This window comes from Cucurbita moschata, unplaced genomic scaffold, assembly GCF_002738365.1.
Source record: "Cucurbita moschata cultivar Rifu unplaced genomic scaffold, Cmos_1.0 Cmo_Scf00009, whole genome shotgun sequence".
Classification (NCBI taxonomy): domain Eukaryota; kingdom Viridiplantae; phylum Streptophyta; class Magnoliopsida; order Cucurbitales; family Cucurbitaceae; genus Cucurbita; species Cucurbita moschata.
The window spans coordinates 5,697,976-5,715,197 of NW_019268525.1; the positions used below are offsets into that span (position 1 = coordinate 5,697,976).

Below are 17,222 nucleotides of genomic sequence, written 5' to 3' on the forward strand. Positions count from 1 at the left end.
AAAAAAAAAAAAAAAAAAAAAAAAAAAAAAAAAAAAAAAAAAAAAAAAAAAAAAAAAAAAAAAAAACTCTTCCTTCCAAATCACAAATCCTATTAATAATGACCTTATCTTTACAAATCACCTGAAATCACAGTTCTTATGACAGTTTTGAAAACAAAAACAAATAGAAAATCTCCAAAACTTAGTATTGTTTTAAACAATAAACGTTCGGCTATCACAGTACAAAATGGATAGCTGGGATGTTAGTAATATGTCCAGCTACCAAGTGACTGTGGTATCCTATCCTGCCAGAATTCAGCTTCAGTGTTCAGTATATACTCAGTTTGTCCACAAGAACTGAAGAACAAAGTGCTTGGCAAAGCTATTGAATCTTACATCCATGGCAAGGTAAGTGAAAAAGAATACTAACTGTTAGTCAATCTTTATGTTCAGGGAGATACATTACAAATTCTGTAGTATGAAGAGAAGGGAAGCAGCTTTCACAATATTCACCTTGAAGAAAATGGGGCAGAGAACGATATGTCCCAAAACTTGGCTCATTCTTTCTATTTACTGCCCCGAAAAGCGGATAGCGAAAAGAAAGACCTGCCTACTGCCACGAGTATAAAGAAAAATGGTTAAAATCCTTGTTTTCATAGATGTGCCAAAAGGAAAAACAAGAACAGAGATTGGGAAAATGTAAATCATACATGTCTCTAACCTTTAGTTGAAGAAACTGCAGCATGATCATGGCTTTCTTGAAACTTGGAACTAAAATTCTGTGCACCATATGTACCTGCATATTTATGACATGCAAGTTGAGTGTGAGATCTCATGTCAATTGGGGAGGAGAACAAAGAATTCTTTATAAGGGAGTAGAAACCTCTCCCTAGCGGATGCGTTTTAAAACCCATGGGGAGGCCCGGAAGGAAAAGCTCAAAGAGGACAATATCTGCTAGCGGTGGGCTTGGGTTGTTGTTACAAATGGTATCAAAACCAGACACAGGACAATGTACCAGCGAGAAGGCTGAGCCCCGAAGGGGGGTGGACACGAGGCGGTGTGCCAGCAAGGATGCTGGGCCCCGAAGGGGATTGGAGAGGAGAACAAAGCATTCTTTATAAGGGTGTGGAAACCTCTCCCTAGCGGACGCATTTTTAAACCTTGAGGGGAAGCCCGGGAGGGAAAGCTCAAAAAGGACAATATCTGCTAGCGGTGGGCTTGAACGGTTACATTGAGAATATTTATAGAAGAGATTAACACATCCTAATCGATTCGTTCGAATTCCTACATTATCATTTTCTTCTAATTCATATTAGTATTTCAAGTGTAGAGCTTTGTAAATCAAATTGATGGCTGAGCTTACATGTAAAAGCGAACGTTAAGAATATTCATAAAAGTTTCGTTGGTTTCTAATGTGTTATCGAGTCGAAATCATAATAAGAAACGCAGTTTTAAGATAAATCAAAGCCAAACAAAGTAAACATATGCAACATTGACAAGGAAAAAGATCAAACCTGAGTATAGTTTTTCATGGTCAAAGTTTTTGTCCAGAGAAGCCTTTACAAGACCAGAGTTATGTGTAGCTTTCATCAATAGATTGTCTGCCTTTTTCGTGTTCAGAGATTTAGATTCCTCAGAATCATCCTCCCCCTCAGAAACCACGGAAGGGCTCGACCAACCGGCCAGGTTTGCTTCTCCCTTGCTTTTCCTTGCAAACTTTAGGAGTCTCTTAAATCCTTTTGGAGCACCCCTTTGGTAGTTCATGGTGGGAGGATTTTCTGCAATTCCCCAATCAATATTATCAGGTTCACTATTTTCTTCCTGTAGCATCTGGGACAAAGAGAGACGAACACGGGGATTTTCGATTGGTACAGCATTTTCCAGTGATGCAAGTTGAGGTGTGTCATCATTATTGGCTGTTATCTCTTGAAACTCTTCTATTTCCTCTGTGGACTTCGGTGGGATCATTGATTCTCCTTCAACTATAATTTCTAAAGAAGATTTCTCTTCATTTTTTTGAAGTAGATCCTCACCAAGATGAGCATCATCAACTATATCTACAGTCTGCATCTCGCTATCCTGTTGACCATTCACAACAGTTTCGGAATCGCAAAGAGCTGCCAACGAAACATCCTCTTTATCGGGTTGACTGGCCAGATCAGGAACTGTAACCTCCACTTCTAGATCACGAGTCAATTTTTTGCTATTCTTTGAAGAATCTGCAGACTTAGAAAGTTTTGAAGATTTTGTCTTGCTAATCACTGGACTACTATTGTCTAAGCTATTTCTAGAACCCTTATGAAAGGACTTTGATTCTACTGGCACTATGCTGCTTTTTTTGGCTACCTTGTCGCGTATACTCAACTTCACAGGAACAGAGGTATCCCCAGTAGGTGTAACTTTCGCTTTTGTTATTTTTCCCGTCTTTGCTTGCAATATTTCCTTCTTTTCATTCACACGCCTCGTGTCCCTTGCACTATCATTATTTTCCTTCACATTTTTCTTTTGCACGGGGGATGATCTTTCCATTTTAGCACTCAGTCGATTAAGGGATGACACCGGTTGAGCTTTCTGACGAGTTGCATTCGTGCTGACTGGAGAAATCCCAGTGGTTCTTTCTGATGCAGAAGATGGCCATGACTTACGTGTGGCAGCCATTGGTTTTGTTCTAGATGGTATCTTTTCAACTGTGGATGGTTTGGAGATTTCCTTCTTCAGTTTTTCTGGTTTCGACAAATTTGCTGATGGAACTTCAGGCTTACGTGTAGCACGTTTTTTTGTTACATTAACTTCAGTAGAGGCTATCTTGGATCTCCTATCATCAGCAACTCGACGAATTCCCTTAGTTTTTGCCTCTTTATTTGTATGTACTTTGGCTTCCTCTGCTCTACGTTTTTCATCTCTCTTTGCTTTGTATTGATCATACAATTCACCCCTCTGCTCAGAATTGACATCTTTTTTTCGAGTTGCTTGAGAATTCTTTTGTGCCACAAGCTTACTTTCCATCACTTTTTTCAGCATTTGGTCCAATTCCGCTTCCTTTCTACGGGTCCATTCTGAATTTGCAGAAAGTTTTTGGACAACTTCCTGCGGTTTACTAACGGGAGAATCTGCTCGAGTCTCTGGTGGACCAGAAGCTGTTATGTCTGAATCTTCTAATTTCACTTCAACTTCAGCAGTTGTACAAGTCATATCGATCGAAGATATATTATTATCAGATCCCACTCCCTCTGTTATCTTACTCGTCGGAGCCTCTTCAGCCAAATCGTGACTAATTGGATCGGATTCGTCACTAACAAGCTCTGGCTGGCATTTCGTAGAAGCCTCTCCCATGCCTGTACTCCATCTTCTCAATACAAATTTATTTGCACCAACGGTTATATTTGCTAATGATCTTTTCTGAACCTCGGATGGGTCGTTTCTCTGTTTGCTTTCAAAAAGACTGATTGCAGCCTGAACCGATATTCTACCGACATTGTTATCAGCTGCTTTACAGGAAGGTTCTGATCCTTCCTCATCATCACCACTATTAGCTGCTACATCTCCTTGAGAAAACATACCGTCTCTTGTTTGCAGATGATTTAGACTCCTAATCATTATTGCAGGTGCTCGGCGGGAGCCCGTTCTACCTATCTGAACCCTTCTCATGGGTGATGCTGACCTTCTCGAAAGCGCTGACCGTACCATTGTTCTACTTCTTTCTGCTGGTGTCCCATTTTCATTATCAGAGTCAGAAGACTCCTCAGTTTCTGATGAATCCTGTCGCTCAATCTGGGCAACTTTTGCAGGTGAAACACCATATTTCACTGGAGTAGATGAATTTGATCTTTCAGCTTTAAGGCTGCCATTTATACTAATAGCATTTTCGTTGCTCAAATTCGAAGTAACGGTGTGCTTATTATCATCATCATTAACGAGCTCGACGGTATCACTCTTCGGATTAAGTTCCAAATATTTGTATGTACAATTCCTGAAGAGATCACATGAAGATGTAAATTGAGGCTGTAATGAGAACAAATATACATACTGAAAAGAAGTTTCTTCTATCAACTTCTCCGAAGTGTTAGTTTGGGATAACTTACTTCAAATTTATAGCTCCAAAATGTTCCGAAAACTTCGCTAAATGACTGATTTCTTTAGAACTGCAGGTTGCACCGTAAGCCTTTTCAAATGCTGCAGTTAATTCCTTATTTAATGCTGTAAGCCTCAAGTCCATAGCTCGCAACAATTCGTTTCTGTCAATTCATTTTACATTGTTCACAGTTGAGCAACCAATTCGATATTACGTAAAGAAACAAAACAGATGATTAAGAATTCAAATAACCTACTTCGATGCAGCTGATGAAGCAAATTCAGGTCCAGACTGCCAACACAGTAACATTTACACAAGGAGGAACTCAACTAATTAACGAAATAAAGTAATCAAAGTCATAGTGATCAAGTGTTTTTAAGAATCAAAGAAAAATCAGTACCCCGTGTTTCAGACTAGAGCCGTCGAGGTTGCAGCTATCTGTCAAAACAGGAGGTAGCCAATACTTACAAGACACATCGAAGTATATCACCATAGTTTCATCAGCACTTCAAGCACAATTTAAGTAAGGATATTAAAGCATTACCCCAAATGGATTTCGAGAATTACCTTTTTCTTCGGTCTTCGACATCTGACCCTGGAAAGAATATTGTAATAAATTAGCTTTCACCAGCAAAGAAAAGATTATAGGAAAACGACTTATAAAGATAGCATGAACTACTACCTGGCCATATAATGAAAGATGAAATCTCTTGGTATCTTCTAGTTGAGCCATCTCGTTCATTGTTTTCATAATATTAGTTAATTCAGGCGAGCCAACTACATGGAGGAACCTGAGTAGAGAAGTAAAATTATCAACAAAAATGCACAATTCAGCTTAAGGAATTGAACATTGAAATAATGTAGTTAGAACAACCTGCTTAAGGTAGATTTTGTGAACCATGTTGCACCAGCTGAAGAAGCTGGAAGTTGGAGTTTAATGCTAGCCTTAGATCCTTTGGAATTAAGCTCTTGAACATCTGGTAAATGCAGCAACAATGCATCCAAATTCCCCTCAGCCAGGGCATCTACCTCATTGCCACAGCAAACAAATGCCTCATACCTATAAACACTCATTCCCATCATGAAGGGGGGAAATTTCAGGAACAAGAAATTTCATCGAACCAAAGACGATCTTGAAAGAAGGAACTTAAGGAGCTACTAAAGAAGTAGAATGTTCTGTTTTCCAAGAAATCTGATTAAAGAATTAATTTCTCTAATGAATTTAGACTTAAAAAGCACAGATATCAAGGAAACATGCTTCGTTTTATAGTTGGACTAGGAATGGAACAATGACAGAACATGTTTTTGCAAGCAGAATCTCATATAAATTCTTTCAAAAAGAAACGGAGGAAAACAGAAAACCTGTCCTCAGAAGGTATGAGCTGAATCCTGGCATAATCTAAAGGCGCATTATCAGCTACTCCACCACTCATTGCAATCACCTGAGTTCAATATCACAAGCAACACAAATTTAAAAAACAGCTCATCAAAATTACCATAAGGACACAAACATACAATCATTAGACTAAAAAAGGAACAAATCCAACTCAGAAGACGAATTTGCAAATTCCAGATTCATAAACAAAACTCAGTTCTCCCAGATCTGGAAAATCACTGGAAAATCCAACAATTCACGAGAATTACAAAGTACAGATAGAGAATCTCATCAAAACAAAAGAACAACAAATATCCAGTCTCTTCCAGATGCATTTACTCGCACCAGAACTCACTCAAATGGTGAATTCTTGAAGTACATTGATGAAAAAAGTATAAAAGGTACCTGGATTCTGCAATCAGAAGAGTGATGAAGGTGCAGAGTGGAGCGAAGACGCAAAGATCTATCGGGAAAAAAAGAAAATGAGCGATGGGGAGTAGAGATTTGAGGTCCAGTAGTTCAGTGGAAGTCCTAATCTGTGGCCCTTTAGCTGGAGCTGTTCTTTTGCGAGCCTTAAATCGCAAGTATTGAGAATTCCATTGAGAGCCTTTTCTTTTTCCTTTTCTTTTTTCTTTTTATTTAAAGAAAAAAAAAAAAAAAAACTTCGAAGCTACGAAACTCATAATTCCACTAAACGCGTGATTCTCACGCTCCTTCCTCCACGTTTTCTTCCTAACGACCGCGCTTCCATCAGCTGAGTTCTGTCGGCTTCCATTTATTATTATTATAATAATAATAATAATAATTAATTATTATTATTAATTGTTATTTTCTTTCTTTTGCTATCATTGGGGAATCATACATCATTTTCATTACCTTATTTGTTCATATTATTTTTGTTATATCTCTATATAATATAGTTTAATATTTAGTGGTTAAGACGTATGACTTCTGTATAATTAGGTTTTATCCCAAATATTAAAAAAAAATATAGAAAATTCAAAATTAAATTTGTTATTATTAAATTTTTTAAAATATAGTTCTAATCGTGTATAATATTATAAGAAAATTGCTAAAAAAATCCGATTATCATTCCGACTTCAACCAATTTAAATAATTTTATATTCTAAAATACAGATTTTCTGAATTCAAAATAAAATATTATGTGTTAAAATGAACCAATTATAAATCTAAATTTGAATTATTTTTATTTTCAAATAAGAATATTTTTTTTTTAATGGAATAAAGTTTTTTTTTACCCAATGGCTTAATTATGACATTTTAAAAAGTAATGTAATGAGAGTCAAAAGGAGGAGAATATTTTATCCTCTTCGCTTTACCTTATTGTGTTTCTAAGTTCAAAATTGGAATAAAATTGTTTATTCAATGAATTAATAAGACTAGAATAATACTAATAACTATATTTATTTCTATATTTTTCCTCAATAAAAGAAATATATATATATAACTATGTCAAAGTAAATACATACAATAGGAGAATAATAAATTTATAATTTAAAAATAAAAAATAAAAAATAAACATTTATATAATCCAAGGTTCCAACTCAATTTTTAAAATTTTTTTTTAATTTTAAAATTTAATAAAATTATAATCGACCTTCGTTTTAAAAAGAAACCTCATTTTGCATCGAAATATGGAGCTCCTCAATACTTCCTCAAGAATATGTCGAAATTCTTATATTGATGTTACTTGGATGGTTAACTATTAAACAAAATGGTTATGTGACGAATTACCTAATACATTGATGTGGAGAATTTTATCAACGCTTGAAGGGTTCGATTTTATTTTGGTTGGGGTCGACCATAGTTGACCATCATGTGAGTAAAGCCAACGGACTTTGACCTCTCTTGCATGTAACTTTACTCAAACTTTAGGTTATGCATGTTTCCGACATGCTATTTGTCAATATTTCATTCGCATCAATTTTCTCTTTATTTAAAATATATTTCAATTATTTGTCTAAATTCTAAAAACAAAAAGTGTTTATATATATATATATATATATATATATCTAGAAACTTAATTTTAAAAAAATTATATTATAGTGAAACGAGGACAATAATATAGAAAAAGGAATGAATGAAAGAAAAGAAATGATAAAGGAATTGATTGGTGGGGACGGTGGACGACATGTCGTAAAGCGATTGCTAAATTTGCATGCATTATTGCTAATTAATAATTATATTTACATTTTAAAGACCGTTGGTTCTTGGTTGGTTGAATATGGACGTTTCTGCCCTTGGAAGTTCAAACTTCAAACCCAAGCGCCAACTGTTACCGTTAATTATATTATTATTTTAAATATTTTAAGATATTATTATCTCCGGACTTAAAAATATTATTTAATATAACCTAATTAACTGATAAATTAGTATTAACTAACCATTACTAATTACCTTAAATAAATTTAAGTTTAATAGAAAATATAGTAAACCTCAATAACTCTATCAAACTAAACCATGGTTAAGTTTAATTAGATAACCTTGGTAATCCCAAAAGAGTATCGATAAAACCAAACTCTTGCTCAAGCTCGAGAGGAGAACAAATAAGACCTGTGTGGTCAAAGTCTCACATTGACTAAATAATGAGAAGATCATAAATATCTTCATTAGCATAAGATATTTTTAAGTAAAAAAAAAAAAGTCATGAAGTCTTATGAGACCGACAATATGATATTATTGTTGAGATTTGTTGAGCGCTGTAATCTCTAACAAATAATTACCTAATTCTTGACATTCATTAATTTACTTTTATGCACTTAAGTAACTCGAACGGTACCTAAAATACATTAGTCCTCATAACTTTAAATAAAACTTTACGTAATTAAAATCAAAATTTCTAAACTCGTACACTCTTACTTATAAAAGATAGAGTTCACCAATAATTAGCCTAAATAATCGGCTATTAAAAAGAGGAAGTTTATCAAATCACTAACCTAAAATACAATGAAACGTCTTAAGCTATCATTAATACTATATTAGCACTAATTAATCGTCAATGTGTTATAGACATCTAACATGAGTACTCAATTTTTTTTTTATCTTAATCCATTCGATATTTCATTTAAAAATTCTAAATTAAAATGAATAAATATTAATGTAAATAAAATGTGGATGTCTCAATTTTATGATGTCTATTATTATTTATAGTATATTTATAATTGTGACATTTTTTTTAATGTTTCATTAATTCCTTTTATAGTATGATAAAAATAGTTTCGATCTCTTCGTCTATTAAGTATTTTTTTTTCCTCTATATAATACCCCGAAAATTACAAGAGGGAAGATCATAAGAAAGCTTAAGTTTTGGATTGCCATGGAGGGGGCTGTAATTAGTGGTTTCGTGTCGGTTTTCCCGGCCGCGATTGCGGTGGCGGTGGTGGCGGTGTTGGTCCATTTGTACTTCAATAGTGCATGGAGGAAGACGGCGGAGCTGAGGAGGAAGCTGCGAGAACAGGGCGTGATGGGTCCGCCACCGTCGGTTCTGTTTGGTAACTTGCCGGAGATGAAGAAGATCCAGTTGGAGGCAGCGGCTATGGCTTCTCCGCCGCGTCATGCGTCGGCGATTGTAGCTCATGATTATACATCCACCCTCTTCCCTTGTTTAGTTAAGTGGAGGAAGCAATATGGTATTGGCTAATTCCAACTCCGTTTAAGTTGATTCAGTTGATTCAGGTTGTTCTAATATAAACTAGTTCAAAATTATAAAATTTTCATTTATTTGAACGACTTAAATAAGTTCATAATCATATGGGTTGAATTGGGTTGATCGAGCTTTTCAGGTTCTTGAATTTTTTGAACACCTCTATAAATTAGAATGTGAAAATTTATCTCTAGCAGACACGTTTTAAAAATCGTGATGTTAACGTTTATACATAACGGGTCAAAATTGACGGTATTTGCTAGCGGTAGGCTTGGACTATTACAAATAGAAATTAAAATTTTTTGTTTGATAGGTCCATTATACACATACTCGACCCGGACGAAGCAGCATTTGTACACCACCAAGGTGGAGATAGTGAAGGACTTGACACTCTTCAACAATCTCAACTTGGGCAAGCCCTTGTTCATCAACAAAAGGAACGCTCCCCTCTTTGGCCACGGCATCACCACCACCAACGGCTCCCTTTGGGTGCTGCAGCGCAAGATCATCGCCCCCGAGTTCTTCATGGACCGGGTCCAAGGCATGGTGGCACTGATGGCTAAGGCGGGGTCATCCTTGATAGAGAAATGGGAGGCGAGGATCGGAGATGGATCCATGGTGGAGATTGAAGTGGATGGGGATCTCAAAGAATACTCGGCCGACGTGATAGCTAGAGCTTGCTTTGGGAGCTCGTATGAGAAGGGGAAAGAGATTTTCACGAAGATTAGGGATCTTCAGAAGTTGCTTTCCGAGGAGAGCATTCTAGTTGGTTCCATTCCTTTAAGGTTCGTTTGATATCATTATTGTTATGTTATTGTTGTTATCGTTATCGTTTGACGCCTTTAAACATATTTTGAAAGTTCAAGAATATCCTTAGCGTTAATATATGTATGGAAACGTAGATAAAACCGTTGTCACTTTTTTAAGATATCCATGAACTTTCAAAAATAGCATTAATAACCTTAATTTTTTTTCTTTTTGTAAGTTCATAATGCTCGACTAAAAAAATGTAAAAATGATGAACAGTGACAAATTTTTTAAACCAAGCAAACACAGAAGAATCAAAAAGCTGGAAAAGGAGATCAACTCATCAATATGGGAGACGGTTCAACAGCGCCGAGAACAGTGCTCCAAAACCTCCTCGTCTGACAAGGATCTGTTGCAGCTGATAATGGAGGCCGCCATGACTGAGTCAAGTTTACCAGCCAAACAGTCCTCCAAAAACTTCATCGTTGACAACTGCAAGACCATGTATTTCGCCGGCCATGAAACCACCGCCGTCGCCGCCGCCTGGTCCTTGATGCTCCTCGCCCTCCATCCCGATTGGCAAGACCGTATCCGCTCCGAGTTTGCTCACACTTGCCCCGATGGTCGCTTTGACATGACGTTGATTTCTCAACTCAAATCGGTAAACTGTCTCTCTTTAACAACCAAACATGTTCTCCCTTGTGTCTGAAATAATCGATGTGTATAGGTGAGTTTGGTGGTTCAAGAAACGTTGCGACTGTACCCGCCGGGCGCATTTGTAGCAAGGGAGACACTTGATGAGGTACGACTTGGGAACGTGGTCATTCCAAAGGGTGTCTGTATATGGACTTCGATACTGACACTACACAGAGACATTGAAATATGGGGAGAAGATGCGAATGAGTTCAAGCCAGAACGGTTTGCGGATGGTATATCCAAGGCTTGCAAGATCCCACAACTCTACCTTCCCTTTGGGGCAGGTCAACGATTGTGCTTGGGGAAGAACTTTGCATTGGTTGAGTTGAAGATCATAATTTCTCTTATAGTTTCTAAGTTTAGATTCTCGCTATCTCCTCAGTATTGTCATTCTCCTTCTTATAATCTGATCGTGGGGCCTTCAAACGGCGTGAAGATTCTACTTCAAAGGGTTTGAATTAGAGTTTAAGAAGTCTATAAATAATGTTATTTAGTTTAAGGGTCCGTTTATAAATGGTCTGGATTAGGTTTAAAAAGTTTGAGTTACTAAATAATACGGTGTGTCTATGCTTATAAATGTAATGGTTTTTCATAGACTTAGTCCATGAGCCACCAAATGTACCCCTATGCTGACTTCGTGTGCTCGGGTTATCATACAAGGTCTTTAAGAAATAAAACAAACTCTCTCACTGTTTGCATTGAGGTTATGTCGATCTCAGTACGTCTAGTGTCAATTATGTTGGCCAAAACCCCTCAAGTACCTTGATTAATAAGCTTTCATGCTTTTAATGTTGATTTATCTTAGAAACAACTTCGATCTCGACCATTTAAACTTGAAGTTTTCTTGGGACGGTGATTAAGTACCACCTTTTGATAACCGCTAATGTTGACATGATTCTCGACCCGTCACTCCATTTTCAAGATCACGTTGAAATCGCATAAATCATTTATCGTAGATCTTATGGGACAAACGTTGCTAGGATAAGTTGCGTGTGTTAATTTAATCATTACAAATAAATCAAGTACATTTTACTCGAACCTCTGACGAAAAATATTTTATGATTCAACTATAAACTAAGCCCTTCTCGAGAGAGTGAGAGGGTAAGACTCCATCACTCAAGTTAGGAATATTTATTTATGTAAAATTATAATTTCAGCTTTCTATTTATCCAAATAAGTAATTAAAATGCCCGGAATTAATTGACCATTATTTTAAATTTTTTAAGATATTATTATCTCCAAACTTAAAAAAACTATTTAATATAACCTAATTAACTAATAAATTAGTATTAACTAACCATTACTAATTACCTTTTAACAAATTTAGGTTTAATAGAAAATCATCCCTAATAAAGTAAATATAGTAAATCTAAAGTGAACCATGGTTAAGTTCCATTAGATAAGCTCGGTAATCTCAAAAGAGCATCGATAAAACTAAATTTTTGTTGAAGCTAGAGAGGAGAACCGATAAAATCTATGTGGTCAAAGTCTTACACTGGCTAGATAACGAGAAGATCATAAGTATCTTCATGAGCGGAAAAAAAAAAAGTTATGATGTCTTATCAAAACGAATAGTATATCGAGGTCTGTTGAGAGCTGTAACCTCTTCGACATTCATCAATTTACATTCCTGCACCTAAATAATTCGAACGTGCCTAAAATACATTAGTCCCGACAACTTTTAATAAACTTTACGTGATCAAAATTAGAACTTCTAAACCCGTAAACTCTTACTTATAACAGCTATTTATCTGATGGAATCTTCCATTGTGTATGCCAATATACTAAGGGAAAAAACCCTTTTTCTTTCCATAAAAACAGTGAAAGAATCAACCAGATATCACTCACAAAAACAAATATAACCATGAACTTTTTTTAAAAAAAGAAAAATACTAATAAAAGATAATTAGCCTAAATAATTAGCTATTAAAAAGAGGAAGTTTATTTAATCACCGACTTAAAATATCATTAATATTAATTAATCCAACGTGTTATAGATATCAACACGTAAAATGGGCACTCAAAAAGTTTTTATTGTTTATCCATTCGATATTTTACTTTAAAATTCTAAATTAAAATGAATTAGTTGCTTTAAGAAATAAAAAATATATATATATTAATATGAATGAAAATGGGGATGTCTCAATTTTATGGATATTTATTATTTTATGGTATATTTATATTTGTGACATTTTTTAATGTTTCATTAATTTTTTTTTAGAATGTTATGTTATTTTCTGAATTTATAATCAATGAACTCTATCTTGAATGAGGCATTTTGGGAAGTACAAAGCAAAAACACGAGAGTCTATGTTTAAGGTGGACAATATCATATTTATTGTGGAGAATCGTGTTCATCTGATAAATCTTTTGTCTATTACGTTTTTTTTTCCCCTTCTATATAATACCCAGAAGATTAAAAGAGGGAAGATCATAAGAAAGGTTAAGTTTTGGATTGCGATGGAGGGGGTTGTAATAAGTGGTTTCGTGCCTGTTTTTCCGGCCGCGATTGCGGTGGTGGCGGTGGCGGTGGTGTTCCATTTGTACTTCTATAGTGCATGGAGGAAGGCGGCGGAGCTGAGGAGGAAGCTGGGAGAACAGGGCGTGATGGGTCCGCCACCGTCGGCTCTGTTTGGTAACTTGCCGGAGATGAAGAAGATCCAGTTGGAGGCGGCAGCCATGGCTTCTCCGCCGTGTCATGCGTCGGCGATTGTGGCTCATGATTATACATCCACCGTCTTCCCTTATTTCGTTAAGTGGAGGAAGCAATACGGTATTTGGCTAATACCCACTCCGATTGAGGTTAAGTTGGATCAAGTTTTTGACGCAAGTAAAGATGTACTTTTTAAAATTAACAATATATTCAAATTGGAAAATTCGAATATAAAATTTTCATTTATTCAACTCATCTTAAATAAGTTCATAATTATACGGGTTGAATTGGGTTGATTGAACTTTTCAGGTTCTCGAGTTTTTTTGAACACCTCTACTAATTTCGACCTTCATTTCTTATAAGGGTGTGAAAATTTCTCTCTAGCAAACGCGTTTTAGAAATTGTGACGTTAACGTCTATGCATAACGGGGGGCCGAAGCTGATAATATTTGCTAGTGGTAGGCTTGAATTTTTTTTTGTTTGGCAGGTACATTATACACATACTCGACCGGAACGAAGCAGCATTTGTATGCCAACAAGGTGGAGCTAGTGAAGGACTTGAAACTCTCCAACAATCTCAACTTGGGCAAGCCCTTGGACGTCAAAAAAAAGTTCGCTCCCATCCTTGGCCACAGCATCATCGTCTCCAATGGCTCCTTTTGGGCGCTGCAGCACAAGATCATCGCTCCCGAGTTCTTCATGGATCGGGTCCGAGGCATGGTGGCACTGATGGCTGAGGCGGGGTCGTCCTTGATAGAGAAATGGGAGGCAAGGATCGGAGATGGATCCATGGTGGAGATTGAAGTGGATGAGGATCTCAAAGAATACTCGGCCGACGTGATATCTAGAGCTTGCTTTGGGAGCTCGTATGAGAAGGGTAAGGAGATTTTCACGAAGATTACGGATCTTCAGAAGTTGCTTTGCGGGGAGAACTTTCTAGTTAGTTCTATTTCTTTAAGGTTCGTTTGATATCATTATTGTTATTGACACCTTTAAACATTTCTTAAAAGTTAAAGAATACCCTTATCATTAATATACGTACGAAAACATAGAGTCACTTTTTCAAGATATCCATCAACTTTCAAAAGTAGCATTAATAGCCTTAAATTTATTTATTTTTTATTATTATTTTTTTTTATAAGCCCACAGCATTGTCTGAAAAACGTAGAAATGATGAACAGTGAGAAATTTTTTAAACCAAGCCAACACAGAAGAATCAAAAAGCTGGAAAAGGAGATCAACTCATCAATATGGGAGACAGTTCAACAGCGCCAAGAACAGTGCTCCAAAACCTCCTCGTCCGACAAGGATCTGTTGCAGCTGATAATGGAGGCCGCCATGACTGACTCAAGTTTACGAGCCAAACAATCCTCCAAAAACTTCATCATTGACAACTGCAAGACCATGTATTTCGTCGGCCATGATACCACCGCCGTCACCGCCGCCTGGTCCTTGATGCTCCTCGCCCTCCATCCCGATTGGCAAGACCGTATTCGCTCTGAGTTTGCTCACACTTGCCCCGATGGTCGCTTTGACATGACGGCGATTTCTCAACTTAAATCGGTGAACTGTCTCTCTTTAACAACCAAACATATTCTCCCTTGTGTCTGAAATGATCGATGTGTATAGGTGAGTTTGGTGGTTCAAGAAACGTTGCGGCTGTACCCGCCGGGCGCATTTGTAGCAAGGGAGACACTTGATGAGGTACGACTTGGGAACGTGATCATTCCAAAGGGTGTCTGTATATGGACTTTGATACCGACACTACACAGAGAAATTGAAATATGGGGAGAAGATGCGAATGAGTTCAAGCCAGAACGGTTTGCAGACGGTATAGCCAAGGCCTGCAAGGTCCCACAACTCTACATGCCATTTGGAGCAGGTCATCGATTGTGCTTAGGGAAGAACTTTGCATTGGTTGAGTTAAAAATCATAATTTCTCTTATAGTTTCTAAGTTTAGATTCTCGTTGTCTCTTGAGTATCGTCATTCTCCTTCTTTTAGAATGATTGTGGGGCCTTCAAACGGTGTGAAGATTGTGTGTCAAAGGGTTTAAATTAGAGTTTCAGAAGTTGAGTTACTAAATATCACTGTGTTTATGCTTAAAATGTAATGGTTTTTAATAGGCCTAAACCATGACCCACCAAATGTACCCTATATCGACTTCGTGGCTCTAGTAGTCGTACAAGGTCTTTAGGAAACAGAAAAAAAAACCCTCTCATTTGCACTGAGGTTATGTCGATCTCAGTTCATCTGGTGTCAATTATGTTGGCAAAAACCCCTCAAATACCTTGATAAATAAGTTTTCATGCTTGACCATCTTAGATACAACTCCAATCGTGACCATTTAAATTTGAAGTTTTCTTGGGACGGTGGATTAAGTACCACCTTCTTTGGTAATCGTTAATCTTGACATGATTCTCTACTTCATTGGGACGGTGGATTATCTACTTTCTCTTGAATTTTTATCTCGTAAGATTATGTTTCAGCTCTCTATTTATCCAAGTAATCAAAATGATAGACGAATTGAATCAACGACAGAAAAAATGCATGGAACAACAATTACTCGACATAGAAATCAATATCAAATTCTGTTTACACCATCACTACAGACTGACCATCGCATTCACATGGCAGCCCTTTCCAGACCTAAATTACAGGGAATAAATCTTTACAGATAACACTTATCTCCAACAATTCATATAAACAGCTCTCAATGATTATAAAGCATTTTGAATTTGACAATATCTTAAGACTTACCTCGATGTCTAGTTTTCCCTTTTTCTTTGTTCTTCTACTTCCCCCTGTTTTCATCTGATAAACAATATCTTTCTTTGTTGAAGTGATAGTATTGTTATGTCGAGTAATCGACGGTTTTCGTCTAAAACAACTGGAAGAGTAAGCTGGTTGACCCATCACCGAATGTTCGAAGTTCTGCAGGCTTTACGAGTGCCCGGCAAAGAGGGCAAGTTCTTTCTCTTTCAAACCTGAGAAAACGAGACATCGAACCAGTCAACGAAAGCGCAATCACAGTTGTAACAGCTGAAACCAATTCCTGATATGGGTACATATATGTCTAATGTGAAGAACGAAAGAAAACAAAAGAATGAACCCACAAAACGACCAATAGAATCGAACCAAAACCCCTAAACTAACTATTATGCAAAAAAGACTCTAATCTAAAATATCCCTACAAGATAATTACAAAGAGGTGAGTACTCTTCATCGACCTTAACGCCTGGTATACTTGAAGGTTTAAGAGTAGAATTGTCTAAAAAACTTCTTGAATGTCCATAAATAGGCTTCTCTAGCAAAGAATCTCAGAATCCTAACTCTCCAAGTTGGTTTAAAAACCCAAGTCAGCAAGTTGCTACCTACAAACTCATAAACTGGCAAGTTGCTACATGATGTAGCTCCTAAGCTGGAGCAGTGTTGTCCAGATTTACTTAAATTTTGCAGAAACTAATGCTGTCTTAGATTGCAAATTGTTTTATCGATATCAATTACAAGCGTAACGAGCATAAACTTTCGAGTTTAAGGCACTGTAGTCCAACAAACCAATGAATATTCATCCTAAGAAGGATGGAGGAAGCAGAATCACATCCATTGATCATATACTTTTCCTCAAAGTCATCTCCATAACTGAAATGTGCATGTTCCTCTGAGTCAATTTGACCCTTGTTGTTATCATAATAACTTAAACCCACTATATATATACCAGTGTTTTCAAGGCAACCCCAAGGGCATGCCCTATGGAGTGAGGTGAGGCGACGTAGGGCCATTGCAACTTGAAGGCAGCCAAGGCGGACAACTAGGCACTCGCCCTGCAGCACCTTTCTGTGCCTTTTCATGACAAAAGGAATAGTCTTGTGACCGACTTGTTTTTCGACATTTTGTGGGCGATGTTCATTAATCAGGCTTTTCGTAATTACCCTCTTAGTCTCATTCTTTTGGATCGGGTTCCATCCGTGTAATTAGTTTTGGGGTTTTTTCATTAATAGGCCCTTTTTTTTTTTTTTTTTTTTTTTTTTTCCTT

The 17,222-nt window shown here is 36.7% G+C and overlaps 4 protein-coding genes across 11 annotated transcripts in view; 2 read left to right on the forward strand and 2 right to left on the reverse strand.

Moving 5' to 3' along the window:
- Nucleotides 1-69: 69 nt before the first annotated feature.
- LOC111447320 lies at nucleotides 70-6,053 on the reverse strand. Of its 7 annotated transcripts, none has more exons than XM_023086421.1 (12): nucleotides 5,833-6,053; nucleotides 5,568-5,666; nucleotides 5,415-5,494; nucleotides 4,927-5,112; nucleotides 4,735-4,843; nucleotides 4,620-4,647; nucleotides 4,453-4,490; nucleotides 4,309-4,343; nucleotides 4,063-4,215; nucleotides 1,495-3,950; nucleotides 701-775; nucleotides 70-589 (listed from the first exon to the last, which is right to left on the reverse strand). In XM_023086421.1, exons 2-12 carry the CDS (start codon nucleotides 5,571-5,573, stop codon nucleotides 546-548), a joined length of 3,210 nt encoding a protein of 1,069 aa, XP_022942189.1. In that variant the 5' UTR covers nucleotides 5,574-5,666; nucleotides 5,833-6,053; the 3' UTR covers nucleotides 70-545. The 7 variants fall into 7 exon arrangements, with proteins under 7 accessions (XP_022942189.1, XP_022942188.1, XP_022942192.1 ...); XM_023086420.1 differs by having other exon boundaries at nucleotides 70-592; XM_023086424.1 differs by having other exon boundaries at nucleotides 70-592; nucleotides 5,600-5,666; nucleotides 5,833-6,052.
- Nucleotides 6,054-8,637: 2,584 nt separating this feature from the next.
- On the forward strand, nucleotides 8,638-11,116 carry LOC111446948 (cytochrome P450 714A1-like). 2 transcript variants are annotated; one of them, XM_023085883.1, is made up of 4 exons: nucleotides 8,638-9,077; nucleotides 9,405-9,876; nucleotides 10,148-10,499; nucleotides 10,566-11,116. In XM_023085883.1, exons 1-4 carry the CDS (start codon nucleotides 8,765-8,767, stop codon nucleotides 10,989-10,991), a joined length of 1,563 nt encoding a protein of 520 aa, XP_022941651.1. In that variant the 5' UTR covers nucleotides 8,638-8,764; the 3' UTR covers nucleotides 10,992-11,116. The 2 variants fall into 2 exon arrangements, with proteins under 2 accessions (XP_022941651.1, XP_022941650.1); XM_023085882.1 differs by having other exon boundaries at nucleotides 8,640-9,077; nucleotides 10,118-10,499.
- A 1,826-nt stretch (nucleotides 11,117-12,942) lies between these two features.
- LOC111446949 (cytochrome P450 714A1-like) lies at nucleotides 12,943-15,417 on the forward strand. Its single transcript, XM_023085884.1, has 5 exons — nucleotides 12,943-13,307; nucleotides 13,675-14,146; nucleotides 14,369-14,750; nucleotides 14,817-15,247; nucleotides 15,284-15,417. Exons 1-4 carry the CDS (start codon nucleotides 12,995-12,997, stop codon nucleotides 15,240-15,242), a joined length of 1,593 nt encoding a protein of 530 aa, XP_022941652.1. The 5' UTR covers nucleotides 12,943-12,994; the 3' UTR covers nucleotides 15,243-15,247; nucleotides 15,284-15,417.
- A 316-nt stretch (nucleotides 15,418-15,733) lies between these two features.
- Nucleotides 15,734-17,222, reverse strand: part of LOC111446950 (RING finger and transmembrane domain-containing protein 2-like) — a 7,133-nt gene continuing 5,644 nt past the window's right edge. The window contains exon 8 of the mRNA XM_023085886.1: nucleotides 15,734-16,173. Within this exon, the coding sequence (XP_022941654.1) occupies nucleotides 16,068-16,173 (106 nt within the window). The 3' untranslated portion in view covers nucleotides 15,734-16,067. The remainder of the gene's footprint in view (nucleotides 16,174-17,222) is intronic.

What these genes read in the sequence shown, in the direction of transcription:
- LOC111446948 (XM_023085882.1), top strand. Translation starts at nt 8,765, where the DNA reads ATGGAGGGGGCTGTAATTAGTGGTTTCGTGTCGGTTTTCCCGGCCGCG. An exon ending in TAAGTGGAGGAAGCAATATG is followed by an intron (nt 9,078 to 9,404) that starts GTATTGGCTAAT and finishes TTTGTTTGATAG; the next exon opens with GTCCATTATACACATACTCG. An exon ending in GTTGGTTCCATTCCTTTAAG is followed by an intron (nt 9,877 to 10,117) that starts GTTCGTTTGATA and finishes AATGATGAACAG; the next exon opens with TGACAAATTTTTTAAACCAA.
- LOC111447320 (XM_023086420.1), bottom strand. An exon ending in GTCGAAGACCGAAGAAAAAG is followed by an intron (nt 4,491 to 4,619) that starts GTAATTCTCGAA and finishes CTGTTTTGACAG; the next exon opens with ATAGCTGCAACCTCGACGGC. An exon ending in CCATGAAAAACTATACTCAG is followed by an intron (nt 776 to 1,494) that starts GTTTGATCTTTT and finishes ATAAATATGCAG; the next exon opens with GTACATATGGTGCACAGAAT.
- LOC111446949 (XM_023085884.1), top strand. Translation starts at nt 12,995, where the DNA reads ATGGAGGGGGTTGTAATAAGTGGTTTCGTGCCTGTTTTTCCGGCCGCG. An exon ending in TAAGTGGAGGAAGCAATACG is followed by an intron (nt 13,308 to 13,674) that starts GTATTTGGCTAA and finishes TTTGTTTGGCAG; the next exon opens with GTACATTATACACATACTCG. An exon ending in GTTAGTTCTATTTCTTTAAG is followed by an intron (nt 14,147 to 14,368) that starts GTTCGTTTGATA and finishes AATGATGAACAG; the next exon opens with TGAGAAATTTTTTAAACCAA.